Source organism: Siphateles boraxobius, unplaced genomic scaffold (genome assembly GCF_051911475.1).
Source record: "Siphateles boraxobius isolate OS27281-9 unplaced genomic scaffold, OSU_SipBor_1 13, whole genome shotgun sequence".
NCBI lineage: Eukaryota > Metazoa > Chordata > Actinopteri > Cypriniformes > Leuciscidae > Siphateles > Siphateles boraxobius.
The window spans coordinates 8,563,523-8,589,225 of NW_027508733.1; the positions used below are offsets into that span (position 1 = coordinate 8,563,523).

At 39.7% G+C, this 25,703-nt stretch overlaps 2 protein-coding genes and 1 long non-coding RNA gene across 4 annotated transcripts in view; 1 reads left to right on the plus strand and 2 right to left on the minus strand.

Annotated features, from left to right (window-relative positions):
• Nucleotides 1–6,549: 6,549 nt before the first annotated feature.
• LOC143735380 (uncharacterized) overlaps nt 6,550–25,703 on the minus strand; it is a 101,508-nt gene continuing 82,354 nt past the window's right edge. Inside the window, exon 2 of the long non-coding RNA XR_013203144.1 lies at nt 6,550–6,755. This is a non-coding gene — a long non-coding RNA (uncharacterized LOC143735380). The remainder of the gene's footprint in view (nt 6,756–25,703) is intronic.
• LOC143736316 (uncharacterized) lies at nt 9,214–10,275 on the minus strand. Its single transcript, XM_077227057.1, has 2 exons — nt 9,761–10,275; nt 9,214–9,563 (listed from the first exon to the last, which is right to left on the minus strand). The coding sequence occupies exons 1-2, from the start codon at nt 10,113–10,115 to the stop codon at nt 9,214–9,216; spliced, it is 705 nt and encodes a 234-aa protein (XP_077083172.1). The 5' UTR covers nt 10,116–10,275.
• On the plus strand, nt 14,177–24,900 carry LOC143735218 (uncharacterized). 2 transcript variants are annotated; one of them, XM_077225302.1, is made up of 3 exons: nt 14,177–14,259; nt 14,508–17,228; nt 22,223–24,900. In XM_077225302.1, the coding sequence occupies exon 2, from the start codon at nt 15,134–15,136 to the stop codon at nt 16,838–16,840; it is 1,707 nt and encodes a 568-aa protein (XP_077081417.1). In that variant the 5' UTR covers nt 14,177–14,259; nt 14,508–15,133; the 3' UTR covers nt 16,841–17,228; nt 22,223–24,900. The 2 variants fall into 2 exon arrangements, 1 of the variants encoding a protein (XP_077081417.1); XR_013203069.1 differs by lacking the exons at nt 14,177–14,259; nt 14,508–17,228 and adding an exon at nt 20,692–20,818.

Below are 25,703 nucleotides of genomic sequence, written 5' to 3' on the forward strand. Positions count from 1 at the left end.
CCATCATCTTCAATGGCATATAAATTGTCTAGAAATGCTGGCGGTGTTTCAGGCTCTGAAACACTTCCTCCCAGACCTCAGAGGTCATCATGTTCTTGTCCAGTCAGACAACACATCGGTGGTCTCTTACATAAACCATCAGGGGGGTCTGCGTTCACGCCCGTTATTCAAGCTGGCTCACCAGATCCTTCTATGGTCCCAGGGGAAGCTTCTTTCATTAAGGGCGATTTATATCCCGGGGTATTTAAATCAGGGGGCAGACATCCTGTCGAGGCAGGGGCCGAGGCCCGGGGAGTGGAGACTCGATACCAAATTTTGCAGTATCGCCCACCACTACAGTCGACTCTGCTGTCAGTACCGGAAAGAGAAATGATTAGGCTAGTTCATCTAGTCTTCGGGTTCGGCTGGAGTTAGTCTTTCGTTCCTATCTAAACGATTTCGTAAAGTTTTTCTCTTTTGCAGAACACTTTTCATGGGGATTAAGTGCCAATGTGTATTGTAATAAATATTCAGATAGCTATAGAGATGCAGATAGAGAGAGAAGAAGAAAGAGAAAATACGGACTATCCTCAATTTTAAAATTTTAAAACTATGACCGGTCAAAGAAGTTACTTTTGTTTGTCTGCTTGTTTTTTAAATATGACTGCATTTTTCATTACAGAAATCAAAGAAGGAGGCTGTGTATGAAAATGTCCCTAAAAAACCATGACCAAATACCGTGGAATACTGGAATAAATGTTAGAGCTCATACAGCCTGACTCACACCTCATAGTTCACATTAATTCTCTGCCAATGTTTTAACATCAGTTTCATGCTTTTAACACTCTCATGCGTTATTGTAATGTCTGAAATTGTGTCTTCTGTGTTAGTTTAATTTAGTGGTTCACGAATAGAATTGACGAAAAAAACTCAACTAAAAGATCTATTTATAGGTAAATACAGTATTTTTTGGATACATTTTTTGTCAATAATATTAATCATTTATTTACATTCTTTATTATTGTGTTACATTCTGTTGCCTATTTTGTACCGTGTATCTTATTGTATGTTCATGTAGTTACGTTGGCCTAACCGTGAAGTGCACTGTCTGGAGTGTAACTGGAATGCCAAAGCTGACATAATAATAAATAAATAAATAAATAAATATATGAATAAATAAAAACAAATACATAAATAAATACACAAATAAATATATTAAGAAACTTACAAAAGACTAACAAAAATAAATGAGCATTTATACTTTTATTTCTTTATTTATGTATAATTGTATTTTTTCCTAATATATTTATTTTTTCATTTACTTATGTATGCATTTGTTCACATTTATTTATGTATATATGTATTTATGTCTACATTTTGATGTTTTTGAAGTGGTGGAAGAAAGTAGCCCCATCTAACCCAACTGTATCTCTTATCTGTACACTGCCATATTCCACGTTTATCCGACTGTGACTTACTACAAGTTGCGCACCATGAAAAAAAACAGCCAACCTTCGCTGACGTCTGTCGTCAGCCACTTTATATTCCTACTTTCTTTTGTCACCTCGCAAACATCAAATTAATAAAAAAAAGCCCATGTATGTGATCATTTTATTTTATAGTGAAGGGGAGCGGTGAAAAGTCACCCGTCAGAGACCCAGGACTAGATATGATGAAAGAAGACCTGGAGTCAGAATTATAATAAATTAAAGAAAAGATTTAATGAAGATAGTTTGCAGTTTCACCAGCTTAAAGACTTCACATAGGAGTTTGGAGGCCGTCCCGCTTACAGTTACAAAGATCACAGCCTACCCTACACTAAGGTCTAAGCTACGTCCTAAGAAATAGATAAACAGTAATATACAGTAATATACTGGGGGAAATACAGTTAAAAGCTGAAGAGAAATCCACAAACAAAATTTTTGCATGAGTTTTTGGTTTCTCTAAGTGTGAATGCAACAGATGCAATACAGTTACAATTGCATCCTCAACCCCTCTAGAGGCTTGATATGCAAATTGCAGAGGATCTATGAGATGCTGTGTTACGGATAAAATATATTTTTTTTACTAAATGTTCAAAACTCTTCATCATGTAAGTGCCATTGGACGATAATCATTTAGTTCAGACAGCCTATGAACTTTCGCCACAGGAATTATTGTAGATGTTTTCCATAAAACAGGGACGATACCAGAATCATAAGATGCACTAAAAATGTCTGTAAAAACTGGCGCTAGCTGAGCTGCACAATGTTTTAAAACATTTCCACATATTTTGTCTGGACCTGGACTTTTCCAGGGATTGCACTTTCTAAAAATCAATTTTCTAAATACTCTAGCTAAAATAACGTTTTAAATAATATATAAGTAAATACTTATTCAAAACGATCACTTTACCAAACTGTGTAGTATTTTCTGTTTATTCTAATAAATAAAAGAAGTCTTATACTGTCACTGTTGCATCATTATGTGACGTTTGGATGTGTTGCTATTTTTCTCTCTTCCGTGCTGTTCTCTACCGCTCTCCGTTTTTACTTTCACTTTTGGAGGTGACGTGCTGATTGGCTCGTCTCTGCTGTCAATCATCAGAGAGAGAGAGAAAGAGAGAGAGTGAGAGAGAGAGATTTTTATTTTTACAATCTTTGTATTTAAAATATTGTTAACATTTATATAACTTTATACACACCTTACAAAAAAAAAACCGTTTAACTCTCTTACAAAAACTATTTCTTCATTGTCAACTGAACACAAAGCATAATTACAACACCACTGAATTTCAAAAGCTTTAACCTTGCAAAACATTGATTTGTTTTATGTATATTTGTTCACCTTCAGTGATTCTTCCTTATCCTTTGAGTTTTAATGTCTGGTTAAACTCGCAAGCAGAGCCACTTACCGTCTCCAATATATACAGAAACTCTTAATGGGACCTTCTTCACTTGTGTGGAGACCATTGGCTCTAAGCATTTTGAAAATAGTGGGCGATATGGAAGTAGATTTAACATCGTTTTTAATGGATCATAAAAGATTGACTTTTACTGGAATTCCTCCTTTTTTATCAAAACTTGTTTAAAGTGTGGGGTCTCTTTAAACATCGGTGGACGGAAGCAGCAACTTCTCTGTATTGGTTGTTGGAAGAACCAGTTGTAGTTGAAAAGCTTTTTAAGATAAACAAAAACATCATAAATTAATCAGGATAATTTACTGAGAGGTGAAAAAGTTGCTATCCTTAAAAGTTGCTATCCTTTTAGGAGTTTGATCAATACGTTTTTCAAATAAGTTTTTGATAAACTATAATTTTAACTGCTGAAGAGAAGACACTTTTAGAAGAGTTTGGTGCAGGGATTTTAATCACTGACAGACTGATGTTCATCAGTTGATCTTTAGTGTTTGTTGAACTGAAAGTAGAGGAATGTTCAGCCAACCAAAATATGTTACCTGTAGTGTAGTGAATGCCATTGCCTTTGTAATCTACCTTTATCTCCTGTTATTCCGGGCGAGACAAGGAAGTAGTCTACTGGAGGACTTCTTTTAATTAAGGAAATGCTACCAATAAATTACTGGCAGAGCCACCGTGAAACAGCAGATAAATGTATTGCAATGATCGGCAACATATGTGTGTGTATAGACCATATATATATATATATATATGTATATATATATATATATATATATATAGAGAGAGAGAGAGAGAAAACCTGATGTTCTGAGAACATGATTTTTAATTTATTTATCCGAATAAACAGAAAATACTACAAAATTTGCTAAAGTTGGTGTTTTGAACAAGTATTAACTTAAACAATATTCAAAACATCATTTTAGCTAAAGTAATTTGTATCCATACTTTGTGTCTTTTGTCCCATGCGTCTGTGGGGTAAAAGGCTCCTTTGCCACCTCATTAATTTATTAAAGATTTTTAATATATAAGATTTTTTAATAAAATAAAACACTTCTATGATTTAGTTTCACAAAAAAATATGTTATTCCATTAGTGTTCAATTAAAAAACATGTATTTTTCTGTGAAAAGTAGTGAAAAGCACATTTTTCTTAAAGTGGGACTTTACCCCCGTTGTTACTCAATCCCTCTAGTGTTCAAATAATGTTTAATTTCTAATGTTATAGTTTCATTCATAATGCTATCCTTCATTTTGTTGTTGTGTGATAGAGAGGGTATAATTTAGTGACACTGCACTAGTGTATTAATAGGTTTTATTATAATAGTGTAAGGTAGGGCTGGGCGATACAGGGGCGTCGGACTGGGGGTAAAACCAGTACTGATTACCAGGGCCCCAAGGGGAGAGAGGGCCCTTGAAAAGTCTGGAATATATTTTATTTGGAACATAGGGGCCCATCAGGACTGCCTATACATAGGGTCCGGGATCTTGTGCTACGCCCCTGGGGCGATATATCGCACGATATTGTTATGCGCATCTCGTCAGTAAAGCCGGTTCCTTGATTAGTAGTAAATCGCCTTCAACTGCTTTCAGATGGAGCGGCATTTACTCTACAGCACAAACTCCAGTGTTAAATTAACACTCAAGAGTGTTGAAGTTAATGAGATAATTAAGTGATTAATTTAGTGATGTTTGAGCATTATTGAAGACACCTGATGTTAACAAGCAGAATCACTGAAGGAGAAAATCACAAATTGTAAGCCACCGTTATGGCGATAAGTGTTTGCTTTAGTTGGGCTCTTAACCTTTATACATTTTCTTTAAATTTGTTTGTCTGCTGTTATTTAATTATAACAGTCAAATCAACAAACAAAAGTGTGATCTGATAGTGTTGGTTGTGTTCTGCCATAATCATGCTTTGATCTGAAAATGAATCTTATTGAGATAGTTTGGTTTAACTTATTGGCAACAACTTTGTGATTTTAGAATATGAGTATAGGTATGTTTCTTATAATTCAAAATATTTAATAAATATTGTTCTGATCAAAACACTTTCAAATAAATGTATTTAGAAACACAGACATCAATAATCAGCCTATGAATCTCAACAATGGTGACAATAATAAAATATGTTGCAGTGGCTGCCACCAATCACAACTCATTAATGGCTCCAATCATGCATTGCGATATGAATAAATTATGATCTGAAATTTCTATGTAATTTACTTCTCCTAATTGAATATTCTGCTCGTCACCATTGTTGAGATGCATAGACTGAATCTTGAAGTCTGTGTGTGCCTAAGGATGAATTTTTTTTTTTAGAAAACAACTTTTAAGAAATCCTTTATATTATAGCTAAAATTCTGGATATTTATGCAGAATCACAGTTATGCTGTAACAAACAACATAAATCAAAAACATAAAGATCAAATGATGATTGTCATAATATAACCAACACCATCAGATCACTTTTTTTTTTGTTCATCTGGCAGTTATAACTCAGATAAAGCAGACAAACATAATCTAAAGTTAATAATATAAGGGTCAAGAGCCCAACTAAAGCAAACAATGATCGCTATAACGGTGGCTTACAATTAGAGATTTTCTCCTTCAGTGATTCTTCAGGTGTCTTCAATAATGCTCAATCATCACTAAATTAATCACTTAATTATCTCATTAACTTCAACACTCTTGAGTGTGGACTCGTATACACTCCTCCCAGGAGTGTTAATTTAACACTGGAGTTTTTGCTGTGTACAAAGATCCGTAGTTCACTGACAAGCTGAGCCATATCGCATTAATTATCGTTGGCGATACGTCCGCGATATTGATGCGATATGGCTCAGCTTGTCAGTGAACTACGGCTCTTTGTAGTAAATGCCGCTCCATCTGAAAGCAGGTGATGGTGATTTACTACTAATCAAGGAACCGGCTTTACTGACGAGATGCGCATAACAATATCGTGCGATATATCGCCCAGCCCTACATCAAAGGTAAAAAAGCAACATTCTCTTCTGTCCCAGACAGTTTGCAGAATGAGTCCACATATCTCTGCTTGCTGTGCTTCTTTGACTGGGTTTATGTGAACAATATCTAGAGCAGCAGCACAAAGAAAAAAATAACAGTAGAGAGACAGAGAACAGAGCAAAACAAACTCAGTCCATCGATTATGACATGTAACAACCATAATAAAGTTGCTTGTTAAAGTAGTGCATCGGTGATGAAATTCCTATAACTAGATGATTCAATATTAGCTTAGAAATTTCTGATAACAAACGTATTTAAGAGACGCACAGATTTCAGACGTTATGAATGAATCATATGTTTTTAATCATATTTATAAAAAAAAATCACGTTCATTTCCTTGTTTCAGAAAAGGAAACAGTGTTTTTGTGGGTTTTATTTTGTCACTTTTCCCCTTTGCTGATGTAACGATAAGGAAATATTCTGCCCAGAATGCAAGAAACACAATATTTGTCTCATTAAAACAGCTTATAAAAATTTTTAAAAAAACCTTAGTGTTATGAAAACTACAACATTCATTTCCAGTTCTTATTGACTTATGATTAAATCTGTGATAAAAGGTTTTGAGAGGAGTTAATTATATATTAGCTTTGACACTTAAATGGCTTTTCTTAAAATATTTACCTGGCATAAATAAAAATCATGAAACACCTCTATTGATTTATATATTTAATCAATGAGCACCGGACAAAAATCAAATTTCAAAAATAGGAACAAGGGATCAAGATAAAATAAAATAAAAATGTAGCTTTACTGCTAAAGAAAGAACAAATTGATACCACAAGTCTAAAGATGAAGGCTATACTGGAAAAACAGTATTAAAGTGAAGGCAATCATCTCCATCAAACAGTGATAATGTTCTAACAAACACATCAGCAAATTATAATAATTCCATTAGTAAAAAAAACAACAAAAAAACTTGACAATAACAGCTCAAAAGAACTGAAAAAGACACGAGATGGAGAAAAAGTTAAATAACACGACAGGTCTTTATCTCCAAATGCCAACAGATAAAATGAAAGAATGATTCATCACCTCATAAAATGTCACAGATGTTTGTTCACAACTTCAGGTGAACTTCATTTTTGCACATTTCAACCATGAACAAAGATCTAATAATCTAATGAATGAAGATTTACAAGTTTAATTACATTGTTTTATCAAGTATACACACATTTGTGTGTTATTATGGCTGTAACACTCCTCCATAAGTATTTCTCAGGTTTAACGCAGCAACATTTAACACAGACTGTATCATACATGAGTCCAGTTACAGTCATTAAACAGAATAAAACCTGAATGTTACCCAACTTTAAAATAAATAAATGATATTTCAAGCTTATTAAAGCAGGTTTTGGTTTCAGTCGTTGCTGGAAAGTGTTTTCTGATATGAAGGTAGATAAGTAAGGGTTAATGTAACTGTATAAACCATAAATATTAGCAACATAAGAATACCAGACATTTCCGTAACAGCAACAATACCAGTAAAAACACCTACAGTATCAGTAGTGCAGACTGTCTTTGTGTTGAAGGAGGTCATGTACGTCAACGTCTTGTTGAGGTAATTGTAAAAATCAGTTCTATCAGTTATAAGAAGATGTAAACAGACGGGAGAAAATTACTGATATGTCAAACCAGATCAGCATTATAGTGCAAATGTTAAGAAACCGAGATAATCACTCACTGTTTGTGTATGTATCACTGTAACAGCTTTAAAGCTGCAGTCTGCAGTTTATCCTCTTTGTCACCATCTCTGTTCGAAATCTGCAATTGCAGTTATTCGCAGAATTAACAACTTTACGTGAGTTGTACGACACGGCACAGCGCAGATGAACACAATGTTTGAGGTCAGTTTGCGGTCAGTCGCCACGCCGGTGTGGATACTGGCATTCAGAATCACAGATTATTATTTTTGGAAGTATGACCAACATAATAATTTTCACCGGAAAATGTCATCTGAACAAGTAACATCCACTTTTGTTCTGCTTCTGACATTGCAGTAAATCGCGCTGATTAAATCTAACAAACGCTTATGATATCACACAAAACCGTGCAAATTATACTTTGTTCCCAAATTGTTAATGTTAACAATGTCAGCATTGCGTGACTACAATTAATGTCCTTTTGCATTTTACACCGGGTGAATCTCCAGTCGTCACTGGTGATTGTCGTTTGAACCTTTCTGGATCCGCCATCAAATTGTTTAATTGTATCAAATGCTGTGAGAAAAGACTATAAATCTCCACCTCCAGCATCCTCACACTCATAGCCTACTAGCCGTGACTGTTCTTTATGTGTATCAGATGTGACGTAATGACGCAAAGACATGCTCGAATTTCCCGCAGAAATCCACCAGTACCACTGGAGTTAAAAACATTATTACAAGCTTACCGTTTTAAATTGAGCTAAGGCAAGCAGATAGTTTTGAATACTGGCTGGTTATGTATTTTCTCAAATTTATTTTGGATAATTTTTAACCCAAAAAAGCTACGGACTGCAGCTTTAATAAACTTCTTACTGTTTACTGTTATTGGTGCCGACTGCTGAAATCTTGGACTCGTGACACAATTACTCTGAGTGATGAGAGTTTCAGCTGATCCTCGTCTCTCCATCATTTCATAATTCTCTTCAGTGTCCATTGTTTTATTGGGAGCCTCGGCCTGAGTCTGATTTAATGATGTTCCATGTCCACCAAAGGAATGCCATTGGGATCTGGTGTTGGGTCAGCATCACCCCCCTGTAAGAAAACACAGATTAACAGAAGGTTACTGTTACGTTTGGTTGAAACAGAGGAGGAAGCAGGATCCAAGTACAGCAGTCTTTTATTAAAAAACTCAAAATTTCACAAATACAAACTCGGACTCAGGAACAGGAACAAGACTCGGGAACGGAACAACCACCATAGTGCAACGATAAGAACTGACCAAGACACATGGCAGGATCACATGACAAACCACATTAACAAGACACAGAAACATGACAATGACAAGAAACAAAACCCAAAACGTGACAGTTACAGTGACTGTTTCAGTTTCATAAACACAAACTGTACAAAATGTTTATTTGGGAGTTATTGGTGTTTTTGATTGTTTTGACTGTTTCACCGGTGAATATCTGCTTCTGTACTGTTGAAAATAAAAAATAAAAGAAAACTGGAAAACTAATATGCATTTTTCAAGTTATCAAGTTAATAACATTAGTCAAAGTGTTTTTGGGCAAAACTAAAAAAAAAACAACTCAACATTGAGTTGATTTAAAAAATATTGAACTGTTTTTTGTATTACTCAAAAAGGAAAATGCATTGAATGATTAAGTGATCTACTCACCAATGACAGTAAGATTGAATCTCTTCACTCTAGTGATGCTGAAGCTGCTGTTGTTGCTGATGATCAGAAGTGTATATTCTCCAGAGTCTGTGTTTCTGGTGTTTGTGATGGTCAGAGATCCAGTCTGATGATCCAGCTTCAGTCTGTCTCTGAATCTCTCATTACCTTCATTACACTGAACATCTGTACAGATATCAATGAGATCTCCAGTGATTTCAGCGATGTGAATGTTATTAAAATACCACGTCATCACATCATCTGGTTTTCTTGCTACAGGAGGATCAAAAGTGACGGATTCTCCCTTGTTTTTCTTCGCTTCATCTATTTCAGCAGCAGAAACACCTGAAACACAAACCAACAGATGCTGGAGGATCTTTTGCTGAAAACATACAAAAACTGCACAACAAGAAAGAACTGTAAACATGACTTTGCATAATCCCTTTCTTTACTCTCGATTTGAAAAGAAACATTTTGGTCTGTGCCTATAAACACACATTAAAAATATGTAAACTGCATTTAAACATTATTAAATGACTTACCTTGGACATTAACACTGAAGATCTTTTCACTGTCGCTGCTGCTGAAGATCTTCAGTGTATATTCTCCAGAGTCTGTGTTTGTGATGTTTGTGATGGTCAGAGATCCAGTCTGATGATCCAGCTTCAGTCTGTCTCTGAATCTCGCATTACCTTCATTACACTGAACATCTGTACAGGTCTTATTAATATCTCCATTGATTTGAGCGATGCGAATGTCATTATAATACCATCTAATATCCTGTTGTCGGTTTGTTTGAACACCAGTGTTTAGAGTGACTGAATCTCCCTCCATCACTGACACTGACACTTCATCTGAACCAACACCAGACGCACCTGGAGAAGAAACAGTTAACATAAGAAAAACTAAACTATGCAACTATTATTTTCTAACGGATCATACAGATTGTGGGCAGAGAAATATGTCTGGATTCCTAATGTAACACATGGAAACAAACAGCAGAAGAACATCATCGATTCATACTTTCAATCAGACAAACATGAATGAGTCTCATGGATGATCTTATACACACACCCAATACACATTTACATAGACTCATAATGTAGAGCCTATTACTGAATAGAACCCATAAAAATATTTCAGAAAATTATGCTATTTTCCATAGCATCAAGACTAATAATACAGAGCCTTTCTTCAAAATAGTTTTAGTTCTCCCCGTAAATAACATGTTTAGGCTACATTACCTTTTATTCATTTGACAGAAGCTCACTCACATTACATTCAAGCTACATTTGATCAGATAATGCACTGATGTTAAAGAAGAATAATTACTAACAGCATCATACCTTGTTTGTCACGGGTCACTTCGGTCTAGTTTGTTCTTGGTTTTGTGACAGCTGACACTCCTATTTTCTTATCTTGTCTGTGTTTGCCTGGTTTTTACACGAAGTCATTTACAAAGTTTCCATTTTAACGCCACTCAAACTGATCTGGACCAATTCTATGATTTGTTGTCACCCGATAATAATCCTACCATCAATATATCACTAAACATATTCGTTCAAATAAATCGGTGCAACGCCGGAAAAGAGATTGTAACAAATCTTGTCTTACCGTGGTGGGTTGAAATCAAGATCAGCGAGAGCAAATTAACTAGAAGCGACATTTTCCCCACAGAAAATGTTGCCTGGCTATTCTGATTCACAAAAGTGTGCCGCTTTAAGGGGGTATCTTGTAAAACTAGTAGTCTACTTGTTAGTGAAACTATCCTGACAGCCTGAATGGAATGTAGAGATGACGCAGTGAACGTTTGCGTATGGGCTATGCATAATATGCAAAACAGCTTTTCAGTCAACCGTTTGTAAAATATTGTATAGCCTAAATGTACTTTTGTGGCATTAGTATAGCCACTTTGTTATTATCAAAAAAATAATTTAAAGACCATGTCAAGTTTAAATTATAGTTTATTATTTTAGTTATTAAAAAAAATGTAAACGCAAGGCCTATATATAATGTAACATGAGTGATATAAGAGACATTATTAATAAATAAAATACATGAGTCCGGGTAAAAATACTTTAGTCCCATAAGTACCTGCTGGTAGAACTTGAAACTACACCATAAGAATTATAACTGACTGCAATATGATTCTGTATTAATGTCACGGGTATAGAAATATGGAAGCTTGTTTCCGCCACGAATTGTTTTTTTAACTATTGATCTCACAATTCAGAATTTTTTTTTCTCTCGCAATTGCTAGCTTAACATATCAGTTGAGAGTTATAAAGTCAGAATTGTGTGACTAAAATGCAAGAAACACACACTAATTAACTAAATAAAATTAAAAATTACTAAAAATGTAAATGAGAGAGAGGTTGTTGATGAACGAAAAGATAAAAGCATGTACCCAATGATAGAGCTCCAATGAGAAGCATTAAAACTACTTTTCTATCTATACAGTATATTTCTATTCTAACTCGTTTCTATCTTCACTTGCAGAGGAATGAAGATGACTGACTGAGAACCTTTACAATACCACCTGACTCATGGAATATAACAAATGGGGGAGGCCACACACTAATTAAATTAACCGAAAAGTAAATTTTATTAAGGTAATGCATAAATTAATCAAGCAAACAAAAACAAAAAAGAACAAAAAGACTACATAACAAATGAATACTCAAAAACTCCTGCTGTTGGAAAGGCCTCAATGGACAACCACACTGGGGAAGAAGAAACTTTTTATCAGTCGATTCATTGTCCACATCAACCACAGCCTGACTCTACCCTGCAAACACACAAAGAGAGAACACACAAAAACAAGACACATTCCCCTGGGCAACAGGAAAACACAAACGAGGAAGCTAGGACTGTAACAATATATATAGGCCGGGAGCCAGGTCCACTCCTCGGGATGTTTTTTGCTACCTTTTTTTAATCTTTTTTTTTATTTCCCATTATCTTATACCTTGGGCCATCACAAGTTGATAATGACCACCCCCAACTTGGCCCCGTGTGGTCTCAGAGGCCAAAAAACACCCTTTTTGGGAAAAGCTTTTGGCGGAATGATGTAATTGTGAATATTACTGGTTGTCACTGACCACTTTACCAGGTGTGCTCAATGCAACCAAGAACAATAACAATATTCAATGATTTCCTTCCATGCTTTGGATACTTTTGCACTGAACTCAGAAGAAACAGATCTGATGAGATATGCTGATAAATGTGCTGCAAGAAAGAAGCATGAGGAATTGCAAGTGAAGACAGCAAATAGTCTAGCAATAAGGGAAAAAATATAATCATCAGTGAATAGAAATCTTTTTTAAGGTTTTAGCTTTCAATAAGCAACCTAAGCAAAACAACTAACACATTTTTTAAAGCTCTAATTTACTGGAAAAAAAGTAACGAAAATACAATAAAACTCAACTTTCATATCTCCTAGCCCCCTACATCCCTTGTTCCAGAACTTTTTTTTTTTTTTTTGTTATGCTGGTCGAAACTCTCTTCACATCCTGATAGCAATCACTAAGTCAAGTGGTCTAAATGCTTTTACAGTTTCACAGTCACGCAGAGCCCAAGCACAACCAAAACAATGTTATTCTGCAAAATGCATGGAGGTTTTTTTTTTTTAAAAGGGCCAAAGCAGCCATATCACCCTGTGGCCCACTAAAGCTAAGCAGGGTTGAGCCTGGTCAGTACTTGGATGGGAAACCTCCTTGGAAAACCAGGTTGCTGCTGAAAGAGGTCTTAGTGAGGCCAGCAGGGGGCGCTCACCCTGTGTTCTGTGTGAGTCCTAATGCCCCAATGTAGTGATGGGGACACTATACAGTAACATGCACCGTCCTTCGGATAAGAAGTAAAACCGAGGTCCTGACTCTCTGTGTTCATTAAAAATCACAGGATGTCCTTCGAAAAAAAGAGTAGTAGGGGTGTAACCCCGGTGTCCTGGCCAAATTTGCCCAGTGGACTCCTTCATTCTCCTCCTAATCATCCCCATATAGTCAAGTCAAGTCACTATTCATTTATATAGCGCTTTTAACAGTATGGATTTTTTCTATGCAGCTTTACAGTGATAATTGGAAATTCAAGTAACAGAGATTGTTTTGGCTTTACAGCAGCTCTAGAATAAAGCTATTGTCCAGCTAAAGTTAGTTTTGATTGATTGATTGATTCACTTCTGTTGCGAATATCATTAGTTAGGGGACGCTAACATGACACCGTTCTAACAGAAAAACTCTTAACACGCTCCAGCCGTCCATCCGCACAAAACAGTGGTGTCTCGAGAACGCACTCCCCAAAATAGTTTTCAAGTTGCAAATGATTATCAGTTATCTCTGCACATATGCGCAATGCGCATCACGTGTTCAGTCCATTGGTATGCGCGTTTGAATATATAAATATATGTGTGTGTGTGCAGGCGTGTAGTCCTTTTTTATAAATCAACCCTCAACAAACTACTTGTCTGGCCTTAAAAATGTATAATACAGAATTATTTATATTTATTATTATTAAGTTACATAGTGTACCTTTAAAACCAAAGATGTTCATCAGTGATTGTATATCAAGAGTAGGGACAAGTTTGTGTGTATTTTGTTTTGTAATTTCACCAGAATGAAAAGAGCGTCCGCTACTCAACTAGAGGTTTACTTTGTTGTAGATACATCTGTACCACAAGACGTTTCAAAAAGAGGTGGGGACATGTCCCACCCATTCCGCCCACAAATTACACCTATTGCTATCTGAGTATGTTATGTTTTTTATGGATTTAGTATTTATTTTTTTACTTTAAAGCTGTTTTGTGAGGGTGTCAACTCTTAAGTTCATTAAAAGCAGGACAGGAAGAAACACTTCACCTGCAAACTAAACACAATTACAATAAATGTTCCTTCTAAACTAAAAGATGTTTGCCCAGATCAAACCACATTTCTGTAGAAAACCGACCACAGCAGTTTCAGTTTCAATAAGATGAGCTGCTAGTGTCACAATGTAAGAATGTTTCACACGCTTGCTTTGTTCTGTTTTTGATGGTGCCTTCTGACAGGTAAGTTATAAAATGTTTATATGTTTTGCTGAATATCAGTGACATTTTTCACAGCTAAGCCACATTTTCGTGGGTTTTAAATTATGTTAAGTTTCAGAAAAACTCAACTTTCCATGTTGTAATTACACCATTAATTTAGTGTTCATATATCTCACCTTTCTTTAGTAAGTTAGTTACAAACTACAGCTGATTTCAGCTTTGTAAACCATCAGGAGCCTTAATCTGTGTAAAAACTGTTTGTTCATCAGGTGTGTTTGGTGATTCAGTGTCAGTGATGGAGGGAGATTCTGTTACTCTAAACCCTCATACTCAAATACGTGAAGACGACTACATAATTTGGACATTTGGAGCTAAAAAGGCTCTCATAGCTAAAATGAATAAAAAGAAGCAAATCTTCTCCACATATGATGATGTTCCTGATGGGAGATTCAGAGACAGACTGAAGCTGGACGATCAAACTGGATCTCTGATCATCACAAACACCACAACTGAACATACTGGAGATTATCAACTAAAAATACATGGACTGAAACTGACATCAAAAACATTCAATGTTTCTGTAAGCTACGGAAGCCCTAAGAGGCCATGGAATGTTATTTTTTTCTATCTTGTTTTCTCGTGATCACAACTTATTTTTCTCGTGATCTCGAGATAACAAAAGTTGTTATCTCGAGATCACAACTAAATTTTCTCGTTATCTCGAGATAACAAAAGTTGTTTTCTCGTGATCACGACATAATTTTCTCGTGATCTTGACATAAGAAAAGTTGTTCTCTTTCATAGGTTCACTCAACGCTGCGGAAAGCGCAGTGGGATATTCTCTGAATGTGCCGATTGTCTGAAGCCTTATAGAATCACGCCAATTCATTGGCCGATGGCGTCCGCGCGATATGGCTCCGCCCCGACGCTCTTACGTCGCATCATTACATATTCGCGCGCGCGCCATCTGCTCCTCAGATTTCTCTACCTTCAGAGCGAAGCGGTCACGTTGCCCTTCGCTCGTGATTTTTCTGAGCTACAAATACATCTGGATTATTCTCGGCGCTTCTGCGACTGTTCAAGCGGAACTCTGTTTCTCCTTACGGTGAAGTTGCCATGGATTTCAGACGCTGTACTCCGCCATGTGCTCGTTACATCGCTAAGTGTAAAAAAGTGTTTGGGTTTTTCACATGCACGTGAGGCAGTTATAGGATCGTCTAAATGCAAATTCTGTGAAAATTTGTTGCTCAAAACCCTTAAATCGCGGCTCGCGGTCTTTGAGAGGGAATCATTCGTCTCCCCCTGTCGCGCTCCCGAGGCCTCTCGAGGATCCGCGACATGGGGTTCGGATGTAGAGCTTGAGGATGTGGAGTTCGAGCAGACGAGCCCCGCTCTTTCTCTCCCTCCCTCCCCTCGGCACGCGCGAGGCATGCCAGTCGAATTTTCACACGATTATTTGCGCCCCAGCCCGGGAGCACGCGACGCGGTTTCTTTCGGGCTGGAGGATATACTTTTTACCGAGGCTTCCGACTCCGAGGATTTCGGGCCTACTCTCGCCGACGAGGTTATCCCGCCGAACGGCCAGGAAGCGCGGCCTACTGCGGCCTATGCGGAGCTCGTTGACGTGCTTTCACGCGCTACGGAGAAGCTCACTATTGATTGGCCCGACGAGCCACGTGAGTCTCAGTCGTCGAAACTCGACGAAAGGCTTCTCAGTGGCCCTAATTCTAGGCCTCAACGGAGGAAGCTGCCATTTTTCAGTGATCTGCATCATGAGATTTCCAGATCCTGGAAGCAGCCTTTTTCTTCGCGCCTCACTAATGCGGCTGCTGCTGATTTCACCAACCTGGTAGGCTCTGTGGAACAGGGCTATTCAGCCATTCCGGCGATTGAGGAAACTTTAGCCGACCTTCTTGCTCCGTCGTCTGCGCCGTCCTGGAAATCGCGCCCCCTCCTCCCTTCTAAAGCATGTAGGACTACTTCCTCTCTCATTGGGAAATCCTACATGGCGGCTGGGCAGGCAGGCATGACCCTGCACACTATGGCCATTCTCCAGGCCTACCAGGCGGACGTCCTGAAGGAAATGGACGAGGGCGACGGCGTGACTCCTGAAGCGGTCAAGGAGCTTCGTAAGGCTACGGATTTAGCCTTAAGAGCCACCAAGCATACCGCACGCGCTATAGGTCGCTCTATGGCTGGTTCTGTTGCGGTGGAGCGCCACTTGTGGCTTAATCTCACGGAGATCCGTGACAAAGAGAAGGTTTTCCTCTTGGACGCCCCCATTTCTCAAACGGGGTTGTTTGGTGAGGCGGTCAACACAGTGGTTGAGAAATTCCGCTCCTCCAAATCCCAATCGACCGCGTTCAGACAGTTCATGCCCAGGAGGGCTAGGGAACCTTCTGCTCCCGCCCCGGTGCGACCCAGAGAACGTCCCTCTCATAGACCGGATTTCTCTTCCAGAAGAAGCGAACCAGGGCATCTCCCACCTACCACGGCTTGGGGAGCCCGCGGTCGCCCGTTTCCGCGTCAACGGCCTCACAAGCGCATCCAGTTGAGGCGGTCCGACAAACCGACTGCTCCGGCGGCCCAGAGCCGTTCCTGACCTTCCGGTCAGAAAAAGGAGAGCTCCTCTGCTTCCTCAAGGTTGGGTCAGACCGCACAAGCGTTTCTGCCCACCTCCCAGCTCTCCTTTCCTTGCCCTGTCACCTTCGCCACTCAGAGTGTCTCGAAGTGCAGGTCATATTTCACCTTCTCTACTCAGTCTGGTGCGGGAGGAAGGAGACGCTTTCTGCTTTCTCCCCTCACCCCCCACACTCTCTATAACTACCGGCCGCATCCTCGGAGGCACTTTCCGTTTTCCTCCGGAGCAGGCGGATCTGGTCACCATGACCCCAGCATCGATGCCTCCCATCACATGCCAGGACGCCGATGGCCCTCCTGCACAGTCAACCTCTTTACTCCAGGAGCGTCAGCACGGCACCCTCACTCAGGTATGTCGTCTGCATTACAACATCCCTCCTCCTCTATCACATTTCCTTCCAGAGTGGGAGCGCTTACCAGGGGTATCGTCTTGGGTTCTTCGCACAATTCGGTTCGGCTACACTCTTCAGTTTTGCCGCAATCCCCCCTGTTTCAACGGGGTGTTTCCTACTGTAGTAGACAGCGCCACTCAGGCTTCTGTACTTCAGCAGGAAATCTCTTCCCTCCTTCTCAAAGGAGCAATAGAGGAGATTACTCCAGGGGAAACCGAGCGGGGCTTTTACAGCCGTTACTTCCTGGTCCCGAAGAAGGGCGGCGGTTTGCGTCCCATACTGGACCTCCGCCGACTGAACTTCGCCCTTTACAAAGGGAAATTCAAAATGTTGACGCTGAAAGCTATCATATCTCAGATTCGGCCAGGGGATTGGTTCGTGACGATAGACCTAAAGGATGCTTATTTTCACATCCAGGTTGTACAGCGACACAGGCAGTTCCTCAGGTTCGCCGTTGGAGGAAGGGCGTTCCAGTACAGGGTCCTTCCCTTCGGCCTATCTCTGGCCCCGAGGACATTTACAAAGTGCATGGATGCAGCTCTGGCCCCATTGCGGCTCCAGGGCATCCGTGTTCTAAATTACCTAGACGATTGGCTCATTTTAGCCCAGTCCAGGAACCTAGTGGCCCACCACAGAGACATCGTTCTGAGTCATATCCAGTCTCTCGGTTTGAGGTTGAACTCGGAGAAGAGTGTTCTTGCTCCGGCTCAAAGCACCGTTTTCTTGGGGGTGCACATGGATTCCGTTCTCATGCAGGCCCGCTTGGCCCCTGCACGGATTTCCAGCCTGATGACATGCTTGGCTCGTTTTTTGCTAGGCCATCATGTGTCTGTGGGCACCTGCCGCAGGATGCTGGGCCTTATGGCCGCGGCCTCCTCCGTGCTAACGCTGGGCCTACTCCTCATGAGACCCTTCATGTGGTGGGTGAAACTCTCAGGGGTTCGACCCTCCGGGTCAACCCTTCGCCTACTGAAGGTATCGCGCAGTTGCTTTCGAGCCCTGTCAGTTTGGCGGGACCCTCTTTTTCTTCGGAAAGGGATCAGCATGGGTGCGGTATCTCGTCGCCAGATGATTACGACGGATGCCTCTCTCACCGGCTGGGGAGCAGTTTTCGAGGGCAGACCAGCGTGTGGGGTCTGGACCGGAGAGGCTCTCTCTTGGCACATAAATTGCCTGGAGTTAAGAGCCGTTTTTCTGGCTCTGCATCATTTCCTCCCTCTTCTGGAGGGTCACCATGTCATTGTCAGAACAGACATCATGGCAGTGGTGTCTCATGTGAACCGGCAGGGAGGTTCTCGGTCGCGCACCCTAGACAGGCATGCGCGTCACCTTCTCCTGTGGTCTCAGAGCAGATTCCTATCTCTAAGAGCGGTTCATGTCCCAGGGGTTCTGAACCTCGCGGCAGATTTTCTGTCGAGACAGAAACTCAGATCGGGGGAATGGATGTTGAACCGCCAGACGATGGCCCTGATCTGGGAGGTTTTTGGAGAGGCGGAGGTGGACCTCTTTGCATCTCAAGAGTCGTCCCAATGCCCGCTTTGGTTCTCCCTGAGTCCCCCGGCCCCATTGGGGATAGATGCGTTCGCTCACCCTTGGCCAACGCAGAAACTCTATGCCTTCCCGCCCATCAAACTGATCCAGGCGGTCTTGGCCAGAGTGAGAGAGAGCGGAGTCCGCCTCCTCCTGGTAGCTCCGTTCTGGCCATCTCAGCCATGGTTTTCGGAGCTAATTCCTCTACTGGAATCTTCCCCCTGGAGGATCCCGGTCAGGGAAGATCTTCTGTCCCAGCTACAGGGCAGGATATGGCATCCTCGCCCAGACATGTGGAAGCTGTTCGTTTGGCCGATCAGAGGCCGTCGGCATTAAGCTCTGGTCTCCCAACTGACGTTCAGGAGACCATTGCGAGTGCTAGAGCCCCTTCTACAAGGAGATTATATTCTTCCAAATGGAGGGTGTTTGAGACTTGGTGCTTAGCACATGATAGGAGCCCAGTTAACTGCCCTGCTGGTTCAGTACTGGAATTCCTGCAGGAGAAGTTTGCTGCTGGAGCAGCCGCTACCACTCTCAGAGTTTATATTGCAGCGCATAGGGAATCGGATGAGATTCCCCTGGGCAAATTAAGGTTAGTTTCTGCCTTCATGCGTGGGGTGAAGCGCCTGAAACCGGCTCGCTCCCCTAGAGTTCCCCCATGGGATCTTTCTGTTGTCTTAGAGGGTTTGACGAAAGCCCCCTTTGAGCCCCTGGAGTCAGCTCCGCAGAGGATTCTGACTCTCAAGGTTTCTCTTTTGTTAGCTTTGTCCTCGTTAAAGCGGGTGGGAGATTTACAAGCTCTTTCTGTTAGCGAGTCTTGCTTGGACTTTGCCCCTGGCCTGGTCAAAGTTTCCTTGAGGCCGAGACCAGGGTATGTCCCCAAGGTTCTTTCCTCAACTTTCCGCTCACAGGTAGTTAACCTTAACGCTTTCCACCCTCCTCCATTTTCGTCTGAGGAAGATAGGAAGCTTAACTTGCTCTGCCCAGTTCGTTCTCTTAAGATATATGTAGACCGCTCAGGCGGTTGGAGGAAATCTAACCAGCTTCTGGTTTGCTTCGTTGCTAGCCGCCGTGGGCTTGCTGCATCAAAGCAGAGGATTTCTCACTGGGTCACAGAGGCTATCTCGTTGGCTTACGAGGTGCGTGGCTTGCCTTCACCTCTTAGCATTAAAGCACATTCCACCAGAAGTGTAGCATCTTCTCAAGCTCTTTTCAGAGGAGCACTTTTGGGGGATATTTGTGTTGCGGCAGGCTGGTCCTCTCCGCACACTTTTGTAAGGTTCTATAGCTTGGATCTTGACATGACCCCGGGTTCCCAGGTTCTTTCTGTTTGAACTCATTTCGGTCGTTGTTTCTTTTTTCTACCAGTTATAAAAGCGCTCTGGCTTGGCGAGTTTGGTAGTCCGTTCCCACTGCGCTTTCCGCAGCGTTGAGTGAACCTATGAAAGAGAACGTCTCTGGTTACTTGCGTAACCTATGTTCTCTGAATAGGGAACGAGACGCTGCGTTAGCGGCCAAGCTCCTCGCGCTGCTGACAGTTTCTTTTCGGCAGAGAAATCTGAGGAGCAGATGGCGCGCGCGCGAATATGTAATGATGCGACGTAAGAGCGTCTGGGCGGAGCCATATCGCGCGGACGCCATCAGCCAATGAATAGGCGTGATTCTATGATTCTATAAGGCTTCAGACAATCGGCACATTCAGAGAATATCCCACTGCGCTTTCCGCAGCGTCTCGTTCCCTATTCAGAGAACATAGGTTACGCAAGTAACCAGAGACGTTTTCTCGTGATCACGACATCATTTCTAATGTATGATCTCGACATTAAACCGCTTTCTCGCGAGAAAATCTTGCGCTTTCTCTGAATGTTGTGTATATCATGGTGCGGCCTATGTGCGAGCTTGCGTCTTTGAGTTTGAAATCTCCTTCATAAAAGCCCGCAGAAGAGATGGATTTTATAACTGCATTGAGAGAGAGGGGTGTCCCAGAGGAGAACCTGAAAAAAATGGAGGAAGATAAGGTAGGCCTATGCCACTTGCTAGATTAACGTGGTGTTTACTTGTGCTATTGCAACTTCTGTTAATGATTATTGAAATGGTCGACTTGATAGCACCTGATTTGAAAACCAATAGGCCCTATGTCTTAACGGGACGAGAACACAACACATCCAGTAGGCTAATATCGGATTTGCGAATCAAATACTTTTTCATCATTATTTATAACGCATTATACAATACGGATTGTTTCAAAGCACCTTTAAAGGGATAAACAGTAAAATAATTATTCAAATATGCAAAGAGAATTCTATTCATAATTCCTCTGTAAAGCACCTGTAAAGGAGATACGATTTTCGATTTTCCACCGCTAGATGTCGCTGGAAAACTAGAAATCACTAGAAATCACTGACCTGTGTAATTGTTTGCTCTTTATATTTGTATGTATATGCAAACCATCCCCTATAGTTGGGCTTAATAAGTTAATACTGAAAAAAATTAATTTAAATGTCTATACCACACTCTGCAGAACACATTGCCAAAAACTGTGAATGTGTTCTTAAGGGTGTAACTGCATTTTTTAAAATGATTTGTAGCCATTTTTGTCTCATTTATATATTTTCACACACACAAAAAAAGCCAGTTATTTATATCTTTTGCTGTAGTGTGTCAGTAAGAAAATCAGTTTACATTTCTAAATATTCCTTTTGCTATTAATTGTTAAAATCCAGTGACATTTTCGTATGCACTAGGAGCCTGACAGGAGCGTCTGATCCACACGGAGAACTGATCTCAATATCGTTGAGGTTTTATATGATTACATGAAGAAACAGAAAAAAAAAACTGAGACTTAATCCAGAAGAACTGTGCCAATATATATAAGATGTTTGAAGAAACCTTCCTATAAAACTACCTATGCGCAAAACTATTCGGAAGTGTATAGAGGACAAAAACAGTTTTAAAAACAAAGGGTGGTCATACCAAATATTTCTTTCATTTAGTTAATATAAGTTAATTGATAAATAAAATCTGTTTATGACATTATTTTTTTAAACCATCCTCACTTTACAGCAAGTGTAAGAGCACAAGTACCGAAAATGTTTCACTGTATTGTAGCTTTGTCTGTTTTTTTTGTTTGTTTGTTTCTTCATGTAATCACAGACAGACTCGATGATGGTGAGATCAGATCATATCAGACTCCTTGTGCATACAAACTTTTTGGGGGTGAAAATACTAATGTTGTATTTATGTAATATGAATATTATATATATATATATATATATATATATATTAGAGAGAGAGAGAGACATATAATATGAATATGCAGAATTGCGGCTCAGATAACTTCTTTAGTCCTTATTTTTGAAAACACTTTAACACCTAAAACTATAACGCATACTAAAAAAAAATATTATGATGATGTGTTTCAGATTGATCCTGCTGTTACCAGACTTCTGAATGAAGAGGAACTGTCTAAGTATATTCCTCGTTATGGCGACAGGGTCTTTGCAAAGAACTGGATGCCGAGAAATGTAGAGGATCATGGGAATGAAGACAGAAAACAGAAATTGATTAACCAAATCAGAGAAAAAATGAAACTTCCAGCAATTAAAAATCAGAAAAAAAAGTATGGAGTTGGCAATAAGAATGCTGAAAGCAAGACAAGGAAAATTGAGCTTGGCTGGATGAGCTACCAAGATGGCAGTTATAAACAAGTTAGAAGACCCAAAGGTGGTGGAACACGAGAAATTGTTGTTAAAAAAGAAGACACTTTGTCAAATGGATATCGGGAGAAAACTTTTTTTCCCTGATGGTGAATCAGCAAAAGGGAATGCTGATGATTTCAACTTCATGGTATGTGTCAGTGGGTCTGAAGAACCACTCAAAGAAGTTCAGACAATTGGTGGCTTGTACGAGGCAACACATTACAAAGTTCTTAGACTGTATGTGTGCACAAGACTGAAAGATCAGGATTCTGATCAGAGTGATGAAACTGACAGGAATCTGACTCTAAAGAGACCCCGGGCTTACTTCCAACGCCAGACGTCACTCCATGTACTTCAGGATGCAACAATCAGACCAGAAGTCAAACTTTGCATTCCCCCCCTTCTACGCCTGTAAGCTCCTATGATGATGTTCTCCCATCTTCTGATGATGAAGTGGTGTTTCTGGGTAATGATGTGAACACATCTTTTGACATGGTTTCTGACACGCTTATATTATTCACCTGTACATGTTGATTATGTGGGGAACGAAACATTTGTTGAAACAATACTGGAATCAGTTCCATCCGAGTCAGATTCAATCTTCATTCCAGGTAGCACATTCTATGAAGTTACAGATGCTGAAGGACAAGGAACAATGACTCGTTCTTTGGAAATCCAAGACATGTGACTGAAAGTGAAACAGTTATGATTCGCAGAGTTCACTGTGTAAGTGATATGATTCAAGCTTTCTCAGACAAAAACATTCTGCATGCAAATGTAACATTTAAACGGGTACTCGAAAATGGTGAGGAGGAAGCTGGCATTGGTGATGGAGTGTTCCAGGACTGTATTACTGAATTCTGGGACACATTTTTTGCAACACGAACTTGTGGAACAACTTTCAAGATACCTACTCTACATCACACTTACCAAGAAAGCGAATGGGAAGCTGTTGCACGTATTTTTGCCATTGGATGGCTGCGCTTCGGTTACTTGCCAATTCAGCTAGCACCTCCTTTTCTAAAAGAAGCACTGTCCCTTCCTTCACCAGAAACCAGTCTTATGGAGGTGTTTTTCAATTACAATAGTCCAACAGAGAAGGATGTTTTAAGTGAAGCGCTCCAAGACTTCCAAAGTGCTGACATGGATGAAGTACTCAGTGTTCTTAGCAGTCACAGCTGCACAGTGCTACCTGATGAAAACAATCTCCAGAAAATACCGGAAGAAATTGCACATAAAGAGATGGTGCAACAACCAGCCTACATAATAAAATGCTGGAAACCCATTCTGCGATCTATTGGAGAAACCATGACTGCTGAAAATCTGGACAATATTACTGAAAATCTCCAACCAAATGCAAGAAATGTGGCAAAATCCATTAAGTTCCCACAATCAATGTCCCAGTCTGAAACAATTGTATCAAATCATCTCTTGCGATTCATTAGGGAGAGAGACCAGAAGGAGCTTGGTCTTTTTCTCAGATATTGCACAGGAACTGATTTATTTCTCTCTAAGACAATTGAAGTAACATTTAAAGAAATGAGTGAGTTTTCAAGAAGGCCCATTGCCCACACTTGTACACAGAACCTGGAACTGGCGAGCGACTACAGCACCTGTGCAGAATTTAGGGCAGAGTTTTGCTCTGTGTTAAACAGTTGAGTGTGGGTCATGGATATGTCATAGACACATGAAGGTTAAAGTTGGAGTGCCTGCATAAAAGAAAAAAATGTCTATGAGTTGATAAATTATCATTATAAACTCAAGGTAATGTTATGTTATATGCTGTTCATGAAGTTGAAATTGAAAAGAAATTGAGTGGTGGTCAATGAATTTACATAATTTTAATATTATTTGATTTAGTTTGAATGGGACAGTTTTATGTTCTCCTGTCAGGTTTTTATTCCATGTTTACACTTTTTCCCATTTATATATCCAGCACTAAATCTAAATCTATGGTTGAAACAATATTGTTGCACATGATTGTTTTTATTTGCATCAAATGATTCATATATTTTTGTAAACAATAGTCTACTACATTATCATTATAAATTGAAAGTAATGTTTTCATATTATATCCAGTTCATGAAGTTAAAATGGGAGTCATTTTTAAAAACTATTGTGAATAGAATGGTTGCCTAATATGGGCTTTTCAATTTTACATTATTTCTAATAGAAGTCGAGTGGGTGCTTTATATGGGACAGTTTTGTTTTCCCATCAGGTTTTTCTTCCATGATTATTTATACATCCAACATTTAAGCTAAATAATCTGTTGTTGAAGCAGGAGTTGCTCTTAAATAGTTTTATTTGCATCAACTGATTCACTTATTTTTCTACACAGTTGTATGGATCTTTCTATTGCTGTCATATTAAAACGAAGTTCTTTGACTCATCCTTTACTGTACTTTGTTTCTGTTTCCATTAGGTGACAAAATAAAAAAAATAAAAAAACATTAAATTATGAAACTAAAGGGTATAACCTGCAACCTAGAAAAACTAACATTTCATGTTTACACACAAAAACAATTATGGCATATTTTATAGATTGTGACATCTATAAACCTAAAAGTTCTCTAACCAGAGGTCGAATGTTTTTGTAGAGTCTCAATGCCTCTGTGGCTGCTGCACTTGGCTGTAGATTATTCTCCTCCAAAACAAGAATGCAGAGGTCATAGAAGTCATGATCACAGGGTATGTCTGATTTCCACAGGCAGACATTTTCATGGATAATCACATCCAACTTTTCAGCATCTACAGGATTCAAGAAGTCTTTTGATTGATAAAGTTCTGGTAAGTTGTACATGAGGAAGGGTTTTCCATGTTGTAAGTCACGACCATTGCTACGTCAGATTCGATGGTTATTCCACATATTTACAACAGTGTCCAGTTCATCCTAAACAAACCATATTAGGGATTAATAAAAACAAATCATATCAGGGATTAATAAAAACAGCATGTAATGGATTAATGAAGGGCTGAAGATGAAGCACGCGCTGAATCTGATTATAACTGAAGCGAACACGAATTTGTGTAGCCTACACTTAATCACAAATTTATAACGCAACGTATTGTAGGAAAAAGGCTAAATGAATGCGATCTTTAAGACAATTTTTTTAATACTCGACGGGCCGGATTCCCGCGGGCCGTAGTTTGCCCGCCCCTGCTATAGCCATTAAATAAGCGCATTTAGTTTCATATTTGTTAAAA

What these genes read in the sequence shown, in the direction of transcription:
- LOC143736316 (XM_077227057.1), bottom strand. Translation starts at nt 10,115, where the DNA reads ATGTTAACTGTTTCTTCTCCAGGTGCGTCTGGTGTTGGTTCAGATGAA. An exon ending in CTTCAGTGTTAATGTCCAAG is followed by an intron (nt 9,564 to 9,760) that starts GTAAGTCATTTA and finishes TTTGTGTTTCAG; the next exon opens with GTGTTTCTGCTGCTGAAATA.
- LOC143735218 (XM_077225302.1), top strand. Translation starts at nt 15,134, where the DNA reads ATGGCGTCCGCGCGATATGGCTCCGCCCCGACGCTCTTACGTCGCATC.